The 18,049-nt window shown below is 36.8% G+C and overlaps 1 protein-coding gene across 3 annotated transcripts in view; it reads right to left on the bottom strand.

Moving 5' to 3' along the window:
* The window catches only part of LOC117328553 (alanine--glyoxylate aminotransferase 2-like), a 50,727-nt gene extending 37,574 nt beyond the window's left edge, over positions 1-13,153 (bottom strand). The window contains exon 1 of one of the 3 annotated variants that reach the window (XM_033886089.1): positions 13,093-13,153. In XM_033886089.1, coding sequence (XP_033741980.1) covers positions 13,093-13,145 — 53 coding nt within the window. In that variant the 5' untranslated portion in view covers positions 13,146-13,153. Of the gene's footprint in view, positions 1-4,990; positions 5,103-13,092 lie in introns of those variants that run through there. The other 2 variants (XM_033886085.1, XM_033886092.1) reach the window with 2 other exon arrangements.
* Positions 13,154-18,049: the final 4,896 nt, after the last annotated feature.

The following is an 18,049-nucleotide window of genomic DNA, read 5'->3' as shown; positions in this document are numbered from 1 at the left end:
AACATTGTAATGGCTGACTAATGGCTCCTTTATCATTGTAATGGTTGACTGATTATGGATCCTGTAACACTGTAATAGCCCACTGATTATGGCTGCTATAACATTAGAATGGCCAGCTAAAGGATCCTATAACATTGTAATGACCAGCTAATTATAATGGCTCCTATAAAATTGTAATGGCCGGCTGACTATGGCTCCTTTAAGATTATAATGACTGTCTAATGGCTCCTATACCATTGTAATGACTGTCTAATGGCTCCTATACCATTGTAATGACTGTCTAATGGCTCTTATAAAATTGTTATGACTGGCTATTAATTGGCTCCTATAACATTGTAATGGACAACTACAATGGCTCCTATAACATTGTACTAACGACCGACTATATTGGCTCGTTTAACATTATAATGGGCGGCTAACGGCTCCTATAACATTGTTATTGCCAACTAATGGCTCCTATAACATTGTAATGACCAACTTATGGCTCCTATAACATTGTAATGACCAACTAATGGCTCCTATAATATTTTAATAGCCAACTTATGGCTCCTATAACATTGAATGACCAACTTATATTGGCTCCTATAACATTGTAATGGCCAGCTTATATTGGCTCCTATAACATTGTAATGACCGACTTATGGCTCCTATAACATTGTAATGGCCAATTAATGGCTCCTATAACATTGTAATGGCCAGCTAATATTGGCTCCTATAACATTGTAATAGCCGACTAATGGCTCCTATAACATTGTAATAGCCAACTAATGGCTCCTTTAACATTGTAATAGCCAATTAATGGCTCCTATAACATTGTAATGGCCAATTAATGGCTCCTATAACATTATCATGGCCAGCTTATATTGGCTCCTATAAACATTGTAATGGCCAGCTAATATTGGCTCCTATAACATTATAATGGCCGACTCATGGCTCATATAACATTGTAATGGCCAGCTAATGGCTCATATAACATTGTAATGGCCAGCTAAATGCTCCTATAACATTGTAATAGCCAATTAATGGCTCCTATATTATTGTAATGACCGAACGCGACTAATGACTCTTATAACATTGTAATGGCCAGCTAATGGCTCATATAACATTGTAATGGCCAGCTAAATGCTCCTATAACATTGTAATAGCCAATTAATGGCTCCTATATTATTGTAATGACCGAATGCGACTAATGACTCTTATAACATTGTAATGGAGAGGATAAGGTACAGTACTAGTGTGGCTCTAATTTTGGAGATTATATACATATACAAATGTACATGTATATATCCATACAGTAAAAAACATTTGAGATCTTAAAAGAGTTTTCTAGTACAAGTCAGTGATAATATTAATATTAATCTGTGTGTGGCAGGGGTAGGTGACCTTTCCAACTTCCTCCTCAATCAACTTGTCACATCTAACAACTACAATTAGTTTTATCATTTGTCACCATGTCATTCTCGTATCTCATGTGTAGAGAGAGAAAAACTATGACAAACGTTTCACTGTAAACTACATTAAAGGTGGACAGGTTGATGCTAGAACAAAGAGTAACTAATGTACCACACTTCTCACAAGATATAGCAACAAAATCATCTATTACTGCTTCATTGACCACACTGGGTGTCTGGAGGTGACCTCTGTACTGTCTCCAAGATTCTTGTAGCTCTTGTCATCTGTCAAATTCCAAAATGAAGTTCATCTGTAGTAGTCAAGGCCAGTGTTAACTGTATACAAACAATAACTGTTTCTCTGGGTTTTAGTTCATGTTTCAAAACAATTTTCTGGTCAAGATGTTTTCAAAGGCTTAAGTATATATATATATATATACTATATATTCTGTCACCCTTTTTAGACAAATAATAAGTCATGCAAATCCAATCTTATTTATACGTGCCTTGGGATTGAGGGCTGCTCCAGTAGCTTAATTACTTTTAAGTGTTACAATTTAATATCGGTTAATTGTTATGTAGAAGATGGATTTTTTCAGAGTAATTCTCTTTAGCTACACCTGTTACACCATCAACAGGATATAAAATCTGTCCGTAATGTCAATCTTCATCTTTTATTATATGACCTTGATATATTAAAAGGAAAAAAGAACATAACTTGATATTGTATATGGGAAATAAAAAGATGTGATAAAATGTACATATGGTGTGATTGAAAGATAGGGAACCACACTGTCATCTGTAAAAAATTCTGTTATGTGTTTAGAATGTCACATTTCAGGTTGATCCGACGTCTCCCATATAGAGTATTTATGGAACAAGCTGGACAGAAGGATAAAATGTAGGCTGAACCCTCCGATCAATGTTACAGTTGACGTTGGCGCTGGATGAGGAATGGAACCATATACCAAAGAGGAGGGTAAATATGAGTGTGACACATAAAATCATGTCCCAATGATATTTATTTCATGGCTTCTGTTATCTCAACCTGTTATCATAAGGTTTTGGTGTTTTGACCATGTCTTTGATTTTGATCATATATATGAAACAGGAAAGAGAGTAGTGTGCCTCCACCGGGGATCGAACCAGCAACCCTCGGCTTACTGGTCCGCCGCTCTACCAATTGAGCTTAAGGGAAATTCCCCCTAGCGCGAAGCTAGAAGGCGACCATATCATTATGCACAATTAAAACCTGCCTCACTACTCCCCCCTTTCAAATGTGTTCGCCCCCGAACACACAACCCAGGTTCTATCTCCAATGAAGCCTCTCATTCTCCCATAGCTTACACTTGGAGTGATCAATGGCACCAAATGTAACAGGAAAGAGAGTAGTGTGCCTCCACCGGGGATCGAACCAGCGACCCTCGGCTTACTGGCCCGTCGCACTACCGACTGAGCTAAAGGGTGGATTTTTCAAGGATGTCAGCTGTCCACTGGTGGAATTTAAGAAAAACTTCAAACTTTGATTATTAAGATCTTTTGATCAACCTGAAAATTAATAACACCTAGCTCCTAGACCATTTCAGGATAATTTCAGGAAATTTTGAGTTGAACCTCACTGATGGAACTAATGAGAAGTTTAAAATATACAATGATATATATAGAGGATATTGAATTGTTTCCCGTTTAATATAACATATATTTCACGAGTATGACAAAATATCAATACTTTCACGAGTGCGAAGCACGAGTGAAAAATATCGAAATATTCTGTCATACTCGTGCAGGGATTAATCTAGAATTTAGGGGAAACTACCCTTTTTGGACCATAGGGGAAAATCAGTTCTGAAAAAGGGGGAATTTAAACATCACAACGTTTCAGTTTTTTGCTTTAAAAACACATTTTCCAAGTAAAAACAGCAAATAGTTAATTAGGAAAGCAAATCTGGAGTATTTGGCTATATTATTGCCATAAAAATGAGGGAAAATACAATATTTCAGTGAAATTAACAGAAGTCTGAGGGGGAAAATGGAACAAAATCCTGAGGGGAAACTACCCATAAACGGTAGTAAAAATACCTAGATTGATCCCTGTCGTGAAATATATGTTATATTTAACAGGAAACCATTCAATTTTCTTTTTATTGCATTTCATCAACTTAAAAACAAAATTAAAATAAAACATCAAAAAATTAATAGCGTCAAAAAGTGCGGGAATCAGTAATGACGTCATCTCTTTGTTTTGTGACATTCCTCCACGTCAACTTGACGGCACCATTTTGAAAGGACTGATCAACGCAATTTAAGCGTTTTCTGCTGTTATAGGAGAATCTGTGCATGAATAGCTAATGTCAAGTGAGTATTTTGTCAAAAACTAGTGACTAGTCTGAAAATTTCAGAAATACAGCAAAATAACCAATGTATCTATCTCTGCCTCAGTTGGAAAAATCGGCAAGTTTCAACGTGGTGAATACAAAGGTCCGCTCTGATTGGTCAAAAAAGGAAAACTTAAATTTTCACTGCAAAATCTTATATTTTCACTGCTCATTGCTGCAGTGAAAATATCAGTTTTATTAGTTTGATGAATTTCTATATTTCACTGGCAAAAATGCAATAAATATGTGTTATTCAGAAAAACAACATGATTGGCTATTGTTTGCACAATCATGTTACAAAATGGTCACTGTAGTTGCAAATATCAAAGTTTCGATCAGACAGAAAAATTACAACAATTCCTTTGCTTCCCTTCCTTAATATCAATCCCCTCCAATTTCCAGCTCAATTGCACCTTTGGAACTGGAAGTTTAAAATGTTTTTTTTCAAGATGGCAGAACTTGAGAAGAAGTTTGAAATGGAAAAATTTATGCACAGTGCACAACGCACGGTTGCATTTAAGCCATGGTCAAAAGGGAACCTATATAATGTACACAATTTTGCTTGGAACAGGGCTTCATCAACATATGCAGGTTCAGAAACCTTTTTAAAGCTGATAGATTTCATCAGACAACTGACGGTAAATATTTATTTTCCGGATATATGCCTGGATTTGATCTAGATTTGCATGGCGATATAAACGATGAAACACTTACCCTTCCGGAACACCTGGTCCGAGTCTGCTAGCAATTTTTCAGGTAAATGTATTTTTTCCCCTTAATTGTTTTATCAGTTTTGAGTTTAGAATTTTACCAATGTATAAGCCAATGAGAATTGTGGAAATCACCATATCTAATAAATATAAATATGGGAATATTTTCATACAAAATTTTCATTTGGATTGGACTGTTATGTTTGGGAGGGCGAGAGGTACGTATATATATGTGTAACTGACTTCTTCTGTCAGTGTTATACTGTTATTGTGGCATTAGAACTATATATAGCTATAATTAGGTCTACGGTAAGAGGTCAATATCTGTACGGCCCCTAATTATTTCATGTACATGTCGTAGGCATGGCGGTTACACAATAAAAACTGCTGCCCTGTTTGTTTGGCGCATGCTACACTAGTGGCATGTAGCCTGTAGGCCTACATGTTAATCAACCGCTAACCTGTTGAAAAACAGAATGATCAAACTTGAATCTCGATTGATTAAATAACGTACCCGATGTGTTTGTTCCTAAGGTGAAGAGTTTCTTCCTTCGCTATGTATTCCATTTCGTCAGCCTTACTGTCTCGTAATAAAGACGACGTTGGATGCGACAGACTTGCAGGAATCTTAGATCAACACTGCCGTGTGGGCGGAGCTTACAACTCTCGAGGAAATAGAGTTATTTGGTTGGCTAATACGATTTGCCTCCATGACATGCTCGAGTAGGGCCAAACATAAACAAAGACCACATGTAGACTACATTGCGTATACGTGTATCGAGCGTCAAACGTGACAATCGCGCAAATGACCCAGACAGCTCTTTGAATATTTTTTTTAAAAGATTTTTTTAAACCCACACTATGCAAAGCAGCACCTAAGAAGATGTGCAACACGTACAATTACGTATATGTAGTGACCTACATCTAGATTTAGTTTAGGTGCATGACGAGCGCGTTCCATGGCCATCATATGACTTTCATCGAGTGCAGATCTAACACAGAACTGAGTACGTACAATGTATAGTATATGTAGCAATAATACAAAAAAACTCCATTAGAAACGGTCAGCTAAATAAGTGCATTTCATTAATTTTTTTTATCTAGGGCCAATTAACAAACGGAAAATTATATGGATAACTTGTTAATTAAATGGTTTTCTGTACGTTTTTGGTATCCTACACTGTAAATAAAATATGGAAAACATGTTCACCTTAACTAATCAGTCACACACAAGTACATATCAGATATATAGAACAACTTGACCACATCTTCCTGAAAATTGTTTGAGCGTCCGTCTGGAGTTCGGAGATCACGGATTAAATTCCAGGCCGATCTTTATTGCATCTTGAATATGGCAAATTTAATGGATATAGTTTAAACACAAAAGTCATTTAACAAGTGAATGGGAAATATTAAAGACAGAAAATATCAAAGCAAAATATTGATGCCGATAGCTGGCAAAATATGAAACTTCCCCTGGAAATTGAAAAGGAAAGGAGTAAATAAATCTCCCCCAAATCTTCGAGCCAATCATCTTTATGCTACGTGGAGGAGAAAAAGTAACTTTTCGTAGCTTTGATTCATGGAAGATAATGTAGCTACTTACTGTACCATTTTTATAGCTTAATTAATTATAATATTCTTATCTTATTAACTTTCCCTTTTAAAAAAAGGGTTTAAAAAAATGCCCTTTTTTATTTTTTATGTAAGAAGTTTGATAAATAATTGCCCGGGGGAATGCCCAGACCCGAAGACAAAAAACGACCAACGGCCCGCAGACCTACACCACGCTAAGATCACTGGCCCTTTTTGGACAGGTAGCTAAAAAGATATAAAAAGGACACAATAGGCATTGTTTTTAAAAGCCAATCCCCCAATCAACTTTTGGAAACGGGAAAAAAATAAATTTAAATTTTCAAAAACTGGATAAACCCATTGGTTTAGGGGTTTTCACCCGGCATTAATAATGTATTAAAATCAATACAAAGACCCCCAAGCGATTTGGGGCCCACCCATTGATTTCTCTACTTTTCCCTTCTGGGGCCTTAGCTTTAAAACCATTTTTTTTTCCCAAAAAAAAAAATAAAAATTTAGATATGCAAAAACCCAAATGGACCAAGACGAACCTAAAATGTAAATTTTAAAAAAATTTTCCCTCCAGCACATTTTAAAAGAGAAGGCAAATTTCCCCAAAATCCAAGAGGGCTGTTGGTTTTTTTTGTTGTCCTAAATGACTAAAATTGTTTTGGGACCAATTCAGGGAAAGGCAGTAAAAAAATATCATCCATGTTTTTTTAAAAGAATTAGCAAAAAAAACTTTTATTCAAAAAAAATCAAAGGGGGGGCCCCCGTGAGCCATTTTTTTTTCCGGATTTATTGTATGTAATCATAATTTTTTTTTTATTTTGGCATTTGTTTTCCCCTTTTTAATTTTTTTAAACTAAATTGATAATGATTTTTTTTTAAATTTTAAAGGGTTTCAATCAGGGTCAAACATGAAATAATTGAAAAATTTTAAAAATACTGCCCAGGCACACTTTGTTGATACAGTCAAAAATACTGTTGGCCTGCTCATCATACAGTACTGACCAGGGGCAGCAAAAATTTCAGGGGACAGACCAAAAAATAGTTTTACTGCCCCCCCTGAAAATTACAAGATACATTTATAAGTCCTAGAAAATCACAGGACATAATCTTAGCACATTCACTCATCTCTGTGGAAGCATAAGACATGAGTACAGGGCCTGGGACATATATGGCCAAATTATAGAACAGACACGTTTGGGTGGTCAGGTGGCAAGTAGGAACACACTTGCCTTTCACCTACGCAGAAAAGGGTTTGATTCCCTGACCAGGTGTGAAAAGGTACAGGGTCACCAAGCTAGCTGCCTGCCCACATGGGTTTTCTTCAGGTACTCTGGTTTCCTGCCACAGTAAGACCTTTCACAGGTTTCCATCCAGGCCAACAAAAGTGATCAATATAAGTTGGTATGACTTGTTTTGCAATTGTTGTAAAAAAATTCCATCACAAGACACAAGTATATATAGAGAATTGCCACATCAGTTGATACAAGATCCTAGATCAAACAGTAGTGCTTTCGTAAACGCAACAGGTTACGGAGACTAGGCTTTCGATGTATTAAAGAGACCATTTATTACAAAAATAAAGTGATAGTTTCTAATTCAGATAAAAAATATAGCCATGCAGAGATTATACTGTACAAATGTTTAACTTTTGTGTCACAAATGAAACGTGTACTGTACTGTTTTGGGGCCTATAGACATAGGCTATGCATTGCCCGAGCAGTTTTGCGCAATAACCATCATAGTTATATTGCGAAATGAACAATGTTTAACGATCAGTTGACTTTGAATTAAATGAAATACTGTTGAATTAAATGAAATACTATCATTTTACTTATTTATAAATGTGTCATTGTTCAGGCTGCCTTTGTTACATATCAGATTTACAATGGATGTGTTTGTGTCTAATGATTTTACTCTGCCGAGATTTTCGTCGATATCGAACTCGCGCTTATTTTCTGAAGCATTAATTTCGAATAATTCAAACAGGTTCATCAATATTTATTTAATTTTGTTCGAACTAACAGGAGGTTTACCATAAGTGTAACTGATTTTTAAATATGTGAGGCAAATCTGTTATAAATCTCTTTTATATTTGATTTGCAATGAATTAAAGCGACACATGAACATCAGCACAAAATACATTAAAGACATGACAACTCTATGTAGTAACCCCACTAGATTATTGTTGTTCGCATAACTTAAAAGCTTGATAACAAATCATGAAGCAAAGAGACAAAAGTATTTTTTCAATTCATTACATTTTTAAACATTTTAATGGCCAGATAATTATAATTGCTCCTGTAAAATTGCAATGGCCAACTAATACATAATGGCTCCTATAACATTGTAATGGCCAAGTAATGGCTCCTTTAACATTGTAATGGCTGACTAATGGCTCCTTTATCATTGTAATGCTTGACTGATTATGGATCCTGTAACACTGTAATAGCCCACTGATTATGGCTGCTATAACATTAGAATGGTCAGCTAAAGGATCCTACAACATTGTAATGACCGGCTAATTATAATGGCTCCTATAAAATTGTAATGGCCGGCTGACTATGGCTCCTTTAACATTATAATGACTGTCTAATGGCTCCTATACCATTGTAATGACTGTCTAATGGCTCCTATAAAATTGTTATGACTGGCTACTGGCTCCTATAACATTGTAATGGACAACTACAATGGCTCCTATAACATATTGCACTAACGACCGACTATATTGGCTCGTTTAACATTATAATGGCCGGCTAACGGCTCCTATAACATTGTTATTGCCAACTAATGGCTCCTATAACATTGTAATGACCAACTTATGGCTCCTATAACATTGTAATGACCAACTAATGGCTCCTATAACATTGTAATAGCCAACTTATGGCTCCTATAACATTGAATGACCAACTAATGGCTCCTATAACATTGTAATGGCCAGCTTATATTGGCTCCTATAACATTGTAATGACCGACTTATGGCTCCTATAACATTGTAATGGCCAGCTAATGGCTCATATAACATTGTAATGGCCAGCTAATATTGGCTCCTATAACATTGTAATAGCCGACTAATGGCTCCTATAACATTGTTATTGCCAACTAATGGCTCCTTTAACATTGTAATAGCCAATTAATGGCTCCTATAACATTGTAATGGCCAATTAATGGCTCCTATAACATTATCATGGCCAGCTTATATTGGCTCCTATAAACATTGTAATGGCCAGCTAATATTGGCTCCTATAACATTATAATGGCCGACTCATGGCTCATATAACATTGTAATGGCCAGCTAATGGCTCATATAACATTGTAATGGCCAGCTAAATGCTCCTATAACATTGTAATAGCCAATTAATGGCTCCTATATTATTGTAATGACCGAACGCGACTAATGACTCTTATAACATTGTAATGGCCAGCTAATGGCTTATATAACATTGTAATGGCCAGCTAAATGCTCCTATAACATTGTAATAGCCAATTAATGGCTCCTATATTATTGTAATGACCGAACGCGACTAATGACTCTTATAACATTGTAATGGAGAGGATAAGGTACAGTACTAGTGTGGCTCTAATTTTGGAGATTATATACATATACAAATGTACATGTATATATCCATACAGTAAAAAACATTTGAGATCTTAAAAGAGTTTTCTAGTACAAGTCAGTGATAATATTAATATTAATCTGTGTGTGGCAGGGGTAGGTGACCTTTCCAACTTCCTCCTCAATCAACTTGTCACATCTAACAACTACAATTAGTTTTATCATTTGTCACCATGTCATTCTCGTATCTCATGTGTAGAGAGAGAAAAACTATGACAAACGTTTCACTGTAAACTACATTAAAGGTGGAAAGGTTGATGCTAGAACAAAGAGTAACTAATGTACCACACTTCTCACAGCAACAAAATCATCTATTACTGCTTCATTGACCACACTGGGTGTCTGGAGGTGACCTCTGTACTGTCTCCAAGATTCTTGTAGCTCTTGTAATCTGTCAAATTCCAAAATGAAGTTCATCTGTAGTAGTCAAGGCCAGTGTTAACTGTATACAAACAATTACTGTTTCTCTGGGTTTTAGTTCATGTTTCAAAACAATTTTCTGGTCAAGATGTTTTCAAAGACTTAAGTATATATATATATATATATACTATATATTCTGTCACCCTTTTTAGACAAATAATAAGTCATGCAAATACAATGTTATTTATACGTGCCTTGGGATTGAGGGCTGCTCCAGTAGCTTAATTACTTTTAAGTGTTAATATAGGTTAATTGTTATGTAGAAGATGGATTTTTTCAGAGTAATTCTCTTTAGCTACAACTGTTACACCATCAACAGGATATAAAATCTGTCCGTAATGTCAATCTTCATCTTTTATTATATGACCTTGATATATTAAAAGGAAAAAAGAACATAACTTGATATTGTATATGGGAAATAAAAAGATGTGATAAAATGTACATATAGTGTGATTGAAAGATAGGGAACCACACTGTCATCTGTAAAAAATTCTGTTATGTGTTTAGAATGTCACATTTCAGGTTGATCCGACGTCTCCCATATAGAGTATTTATGGAACAAGCTGGACAGAAGGATAAAATGTAGGCCGAACCCTCCGATCAATGTTACAGTTGACGTCGGCGCTGGATGAGGAATGGAACCATATATACTGATATACCAAAGAGGAGGGTAAATATGAGTGTGACACATAAAATCATGTCCCAATGATATTTATTTCATGGCTACTGTTATCTCAACCTGTTATCATAAGGTTTTGATGTTTTGACCATGTCTTTGATTTTGATCATATATATGAAACAGGAAAGAGAGTAGTGTGCCTCCACCGGGGATCGAACCAGCAACCCTCGGCTTACTGGTCCGCCGCTCTACCGATTGAGCTTAAGGGAAATTCCCCCTAGCGCGAAGCTAGAAGGCGACCATATCATTATGCACAATTAAAACTTGCCTCACTACTCCCCCCTTTCAAATGTGTTCGCATGTGTTCGCCCCCGAACACACAACCCAGGTTCTATCTCCAATGAAGCCTCTCATTCTCCCATAGCTTACACTTGGAGTGATCAATGGCACCAAATGTAACAGGAAAGAGAGTAGTGTGCCTCCACCGGGGATCGAACCAGCGACCCTCGGCTTACTAGTTGGCCTGCCGCACTACCGACTGAGCTAAAGGGTGGTTTTTTTCAAGGATGTCAGCTGTCCACTGGTGGAATTTAAGAAAAACTTCAAACTTTGATTATTAAGATCTTTTGATCAACCTGAAAATTAATAACACCTAGCTCCTAGACCATTTCAGGATAATTTCAGGAAAGTTTGAGCTGAACCTCACTGAACCTCACTGATGGAACTAATGAGAAGTTTAAAATATACAATGATATATAGAGTATATTGAATTGTTTCCCGTTTAATATAACATATATTTCACGAGTATGACAAAATATCAATACTTTCACGAGTGCGAAGCACGAGTGAAAAATATCGAAATATTCTGTCATACTCGTCACTTGAAATATATGTTATATTAAACGGGAAACCATTCAATTTTCTTTTTATTGCATTTCATCAACTTAAAAACAAAATTAAAATAAAACATCAAAAAATTAATAGCGTCAAAAAGTGCGGGAATCAGTAATGACGTCATCTCTTTGTGACATTCCTCCACGTCAACTTGACGGCACCATTTTGAAAGGACTGATCAATGCAATTTAAGCGTTTTCTGCTGTTATAGGAGAATCTGTGCATGAATAGCTAACGTCAAGTGAGTATTTTGTCAAAAACTAGTCTGAAAATTTCAGAAATACAGCAAAATAACCAATGTATCTATCTATGCCTCGGTTGGAAAAATCGGCAAGTTTCAACGTGGTGAATACAAAGGTCCGCTCTGATTGGTCAAAAAAGGAAAACTTAAATTTTCACTGCAAAATCTTATATTTTCACTGCTCATTGCTGTAGTGAAAATATAAGTTTTATTAGTTTGATGAATTTCTATATTTCACTGGCAAAAATGCAATAAATATGTGTTATTCAGAAAAACAACATGATTGGCTATTTTTTGCACAATCATGTTACAAAATGGTCACTGTAGTTGCAGTATCAAAGTTTCGATCAGACAGAAAAATTACAACAATTCCTTTGCTTCCCTTCCTTAATATCAATCCCCTCCAAATTCCAGCTCAATTGCACCAGTGGAACTGGAAGTTTAAAATGTTTTTTTTCAAGATAGCAGAACTTGAGAAAAAGTTTGAAATGTGAAAAATTTATGCACAGTGCACAACGCACGGTTGCATTTAAGCCATGGTCAAAAGGGAACCTATACAGTATAATGTACACAATTTTGCTTGGAACAGGGCTTCATCAACATATGCAGGTTCAGAAACCTTTTTAAAGCTGATAGATTTCATCAGACAACTGACGGTAAATATTTATTTTCCGGATATATGCCTGGATTTGATCTAGATTTGCATGGCGATATCAACGATGAAACACTTACCCTTCCGGAACACCTGGTCCGAGTCTGCTAGCAATTTTTCAGGTAAATGTATATTTTCCCCTTAATTGTTTTATCAGTTTTGAGTTTAGAATTTTACCAATGTATAAGCCAATGAGAATTGTGGAAATCACCATATCTAATAAATATAAATATGGGAATATTTTCATACAAAATTTTCATTTGGATTGGACTGTTATGTTTGGGAGGGCGAGAGGTACGTATACATATGTGTAACTGACTTCTTCTGTCAGTGTTATACTGTTATTGTGGCATTAGAACTATATATAGCTATAATTAGGTCTACGGTAAGAGGTCAATAGATGCACGGCCCCTAATTATTTCATGTACATGTCGTAGGCATGGCGGTTACACAATAAAAACTGCTGCCCTGTTTGTTTGGCGCATGCTACACTAGTGGCATGTAGCCTGTGGGCATACATGTTAATCAACCGCTAACCTGTTGAACAACAGAATGATCAAACTTGAATCTCGATTGATTAAATAACGTACCCGATGTGTTTGTTCCTAAGGTGAAGAGTTTCTTCCTTCGCTATGTCCTCCATTTCGTCAGCCTTACTGTCTCGTAATAAAGACGACGTTGGATGCGACAGACTTGCAGGAATCTTAGATCAACACTGCCGTGTGGGCGGAGCTTACAACTCTCGAGGAAATAGAGTTATTTGGTTGGCTAATACGATTTGCCTCCATGACATGCTCGAGTAGGGCCAAACATAAACAAAGACCACATGTAGACTACATTGCGTATACGTGTATCGAGCGTCAAACGTGACAATCGTGCAAATGACCCAGACAGCTCTTTGAATATTTTTTTTAAAGATTTTTTTAAACCCACACTATGCAAAGCAGCACCTAAGAAGATGTGCAACACGTACAATTACGTATATGTAATGACCTACATCTAGATTTAGTTTAGGTGCATGACGAGCGCGTTCCATGGCCATCATATGACTTTCATCGAGTGCAGATCTAACACAGAACTGAGTACGTACAATGTATAGTATATGTAGCAATAATACAAAAAAACTCCATTAGAAACGGTCAGCTAAATAAGTGCATTTCATTAATTTTTTTTATCTAGGGCCAATTAACAAACGGAAAATTATATGGATAACTTGTTAATTAAATGGTTTTCTGTACGTTTTTGGTATCCTACACTGTAAATAAAATATGGAAAACATGTTCACCTTAACTAATCAGTCACACACAAGTACATATCAGATATATAGAACAACTTGACCACATCTTCCTGAAAATTGTTTGAGCGTCCGTCTGGAGTTCGGAGATCACGGATTAAATTCCAGGCCGATCTTTATTGCATCTTGAATATGGCAAATTTAATGGATATAGTTTAAACACAAAAGTCATTTAACAAGTGAATGGGAAATATTAAAGACAGAAAATATCAAAGCAAAATATTGATGCCGATAGCTGGCAAAATATGAAACTTCCCCTGGAAATTGAAAAGGAAAGGAGTAAATAAATCTCCCCCAAATCTTCGAGCCAATCATCTTTATGCTACGTGGAGGAGAAAAAGTAACTTTTCGTAGCTTTTGATTCATGGAAGATAATGTAGCTACTTACTGTACCATTTTTTATAGCTTAATTAATTATAATATTCTTATCTTATTAACTTTTAGCATGCAATATCTTATACTACTTTATTCTGTTTTATGTATTACAGTGTCTAAATTGCTGGACTTGTAACTCTGAGAAGAATGTTTTAGGATGTATCTCAGATGTTTCACACTTCAATTAACAATGGAACTATGTATATAACCAATCAAAGAATGGAGATATTACAGGAAAATATGTCGACAAATAAAAGGATTCGGGTTGGTCATACTGGATAGAACACCGTTGTTGCCATATCAGCCCAATTATATTTTCTTCTATTGGTTTTGGTTTTATATAGTTAAACGTCTTATTTATAGGTATGGTCACTTTAAAGCAGCCTCCCATGTGTGTGTGTGTGTGTGTGTGTGTGTATAATATAAGTTGGTTCATCTTCTGCATATGTAGTTTATTAGTCCAATACATGTATATACACTTTGTACAAAATATGGCATCCTAAAGTAGTGGTCAGCCTTTCGGCCAGCGGCCGGCTTGAGTGCCAAACCCAAGACTCCCTTTCAGCTATATGTACAAGACTTAAATACACCGATTGACAATTTCCTACATCAGACAGTTACCTAATACCTATACATGGAACTCGTAGGCCACTAATCTCTTACGTAACATGTCTGGCAAATTGTATGGCAGGTGACCAGCCTTTATACATGATTAAGTAGGTATATACTTTAGCTTAGTAGCTGACACAGTCTGTCTCATAAATGGGCTAACATATTTAACTAAATTATATTTTTGAAATTATAAATAAAACTATTTTTCGGTACATGTGTATGTGTATGTTTGGGAGGCTGCGGTACGATAATACATGTAGTTGTCATCTATCGCGGAACTGATGCCGACTTTATAGTGCCATCTCACTGAAGCATACCGCCGACGACACATTATATTTAAGTGTCGACAAGGGGACAGAACTCAGGCCTCACAGAGGCCAACGTAACGTAAAAGGCGTCAAAGGAGACATTAGGAAGCAGAAAGAGAAACGATAATATCTCAGATTTAGTCGCCTGTTATGATTCAATCCTCGATACAGGTTACGATCACTTCGCTAACTAGGTGTATCGAGGATGGTAGAAGTCTTACACGCCCTGACTTCAGGACAAAGAGTTTTCTACAAGCGCCACGTTTGTCTTCTTATTACGGGAGCATCTTTACTGTTGTAATCATCCCACCAGCATGCTCTCTGCTCGATGACCGCTCTCTCAATTTTCACATGACCGTCGTAGTTATCGCCCTTCTCATATCACGATCTCTCATAATGTTGCATACTTTCCCCTTCTAGAAAATCAACTAGATGCAAATTCCTAACCTGAACTTTATAAGATACATTTTAAAAATACAATTTACATTAACATGTACAGGTGTTCACAATCACTGGAGTCTTTCTTTAAATTCTGTTGAAAATATTTAAGAACTATCAATATTTTGGAAGCAGATACTGACAATAAAACGTTCTCAAGGGATTATTTAATTGGTCGTGGTTCATCATGGAATCGAAACATTTTTCATTTGACTTTGTCAATGTTTCCACATTTAAAGATTAGTATCAATAATACAGTCTGCATGAAGTAGTTACTCCTGTTTCAATTTTCCCTTGTAAACATCTTCAATGGCCGTATAATTTTGTACTAAGCTCTATATGTACATTGTACTAGAATTTTTTCTACATAGTACATACCATGTCGGACGAGTTTCCCGGCCAAGGCAGCTCCTAATCCTGTTTTTTTGTTTGTTTGTTTTTTTTTTAATTTTCTGAGTGTACATATCATGTACAACCGACAACTTTATTCAATTTGACACTTTCCAGAACAGCTTCATAGTCGGCGACAAGCTTGGCAGATATACTCAAGTCAAGATTGTCACCGGGTGCATAATTTGTGGTATTCTTCACAGTAGACATGGAAATTATAGCCAAAGTTATTGAGAAGAGGCCTTGAAATGGTGGCTGGTATCGAATATCAGGCAACCACTTATAAGGACTGGCTTGGACGATATGACGATGACGCAAGTTGTGTTAAACATATTTTACATGACTGTGGGATGGGTTACTTCTGGGATATCAAATAATATAATGATATCAAATATACTAACAAAAATGGGAAAGTGACGTACACAATTCAACAAAAGCTATATGTTTAAGAACAAGAGGCCCAGGGGCCTTAACGGTCATCTGACTCTAAATTAAAACCCTTATATTATTGTAGTATGTATTCTCTCTAGCAAGTATATAGTGGCACTGTTGGCCATGGTGGCTATCTTGGATTTCTGACCGACCCAATAAATAACAACACTTGGTCTGGACCATCTAAGGATAATATCTGGTAAGTTAGAGCTGAATCCCACCGGTGGAATTTGAGAAGAAGGTTGAAATAGGTGTTGTTCAGGAAAACCATGATTGCGCAATCATGTTACAAAATGGCCGCCATTGCTGCCATGTCAAAGTTTTTACGAGGCCGAAAAAATAACAACACTTTGTTGGCCCTCCTTCCTTAACACCCTCACCCATTTCCAGCTCAATGGCACCAATGGAACTGGAGAATAAGTTTTAAATGTGTTTTTCAAGATGGCGGACATGGCGGCCATCTTGGATTTCAGACCAATCCAAAAAATAACAACACTTGGTTGGACTCATCTCAGGAACATTTCAGGCAAGTTTCAGCCAAACAGTACTGGTGGAACTTGAGAAGAAGTTTAAAATGTGTTTCTAAAGATGGTGGTTATGGCGGCCATCTTGGATTTTGGACCGACTCGAAAAATAACAACACTTGGTCGGGATCATATCAGGATAATTTCAGGCAAGTTTCAGCTCAATAGCTCTGGTGGAACTTGAGAAGAAGTTTAAAATGTGTTTTTCAAGATGGCCGTAATGGCGGCCATCTTGGATTTCGGATCGGCCCGAAAAATAACAACATTTGGTGGGGATCATCTCAGGATCATTTCTTGTAAGTTTCAGCCCAACAGCACTGGTAGAACTTGAGAAGAAGTTTAAAATGTGTTTTTCAAGATGGCGGCTATGGCGGCCATCTTGGATTTTGGACCGACCCGAAAAATAACAACACTTGGTCGGGATCATATCAGGATCTTTTCTGGTAAGTTTCAGCTCAATAGCTCTGGTGGAACTTGAGAAGAAGTTTAAAATGTGTTTTTCAAGATGGCGGTTATGGCGGCCATCTTGGATTTTGGACCGACCTGAAAAATAACAACACTTGGTCGGGATCATATCAGGATCTTTTCTGGTAAGTTTCAGCCCAACAGCACTGGTAGAACTTGAGAAGAAGTTTAAAATGTGTTTTTCAAGATGGCGGCTATGGCGGCCATCTTGGATTTCGGACCGACCCGAAAAATAACAACACTTGGTCGGGATCATATCAGGATCATTTCAGGCAAGTTTCAGCTCAATAGCACTGGTGGAACTTGAGAAGAAGTTTAAAATGTGTTTTTCAAGATGGCGGTTATGGCGGCCATCTTGGATTTCGGACTGACCCGAAAAATAACAACACTTGGTGGGGATCATCTCAGGATCATTTCTGGCAAGTTTCAGCCCAACAGCACTGGTGGAACTTTAGAAGAAGTTTAAAATATGTTTTCAAAATGGCGGCTATGGCGGCCATCTTGGATTTCGGACCGACCCGAAAAATAACAACACTTGGTCAGGACCATCTCAGGATCATTTCTGGCAAGTTTCAGCTTAATCCCACTGGTGGAACTTGAGAAGAAGATTGAAATGTGAAAAGTTTACGGACGGCGGACGGCGCACGGCGCACGGCGGACGGCGGACGGCGGACGACGACGGACGAAGCATGATGGCTATAGGTCATCC

This window comes from Pecten maximus, chromosome 1 (genome assembly GCF_902652985.1).
Source record: "Pecten maximus chromosome 1, xPecMax1.1, whole genome shotgun sequence".
Taxonomy (NCBI): Eukaryota; Metazoa; Mollusca; class Bivalvia; order Pectinida; family Pectinidae; genus Pecten; species Pecten maximus.
The sequence above is the reverse complement of the archived record's forward strand: the minus strand, read 5'-3'. Positions and strand labels throughout refer to the sequence as shown.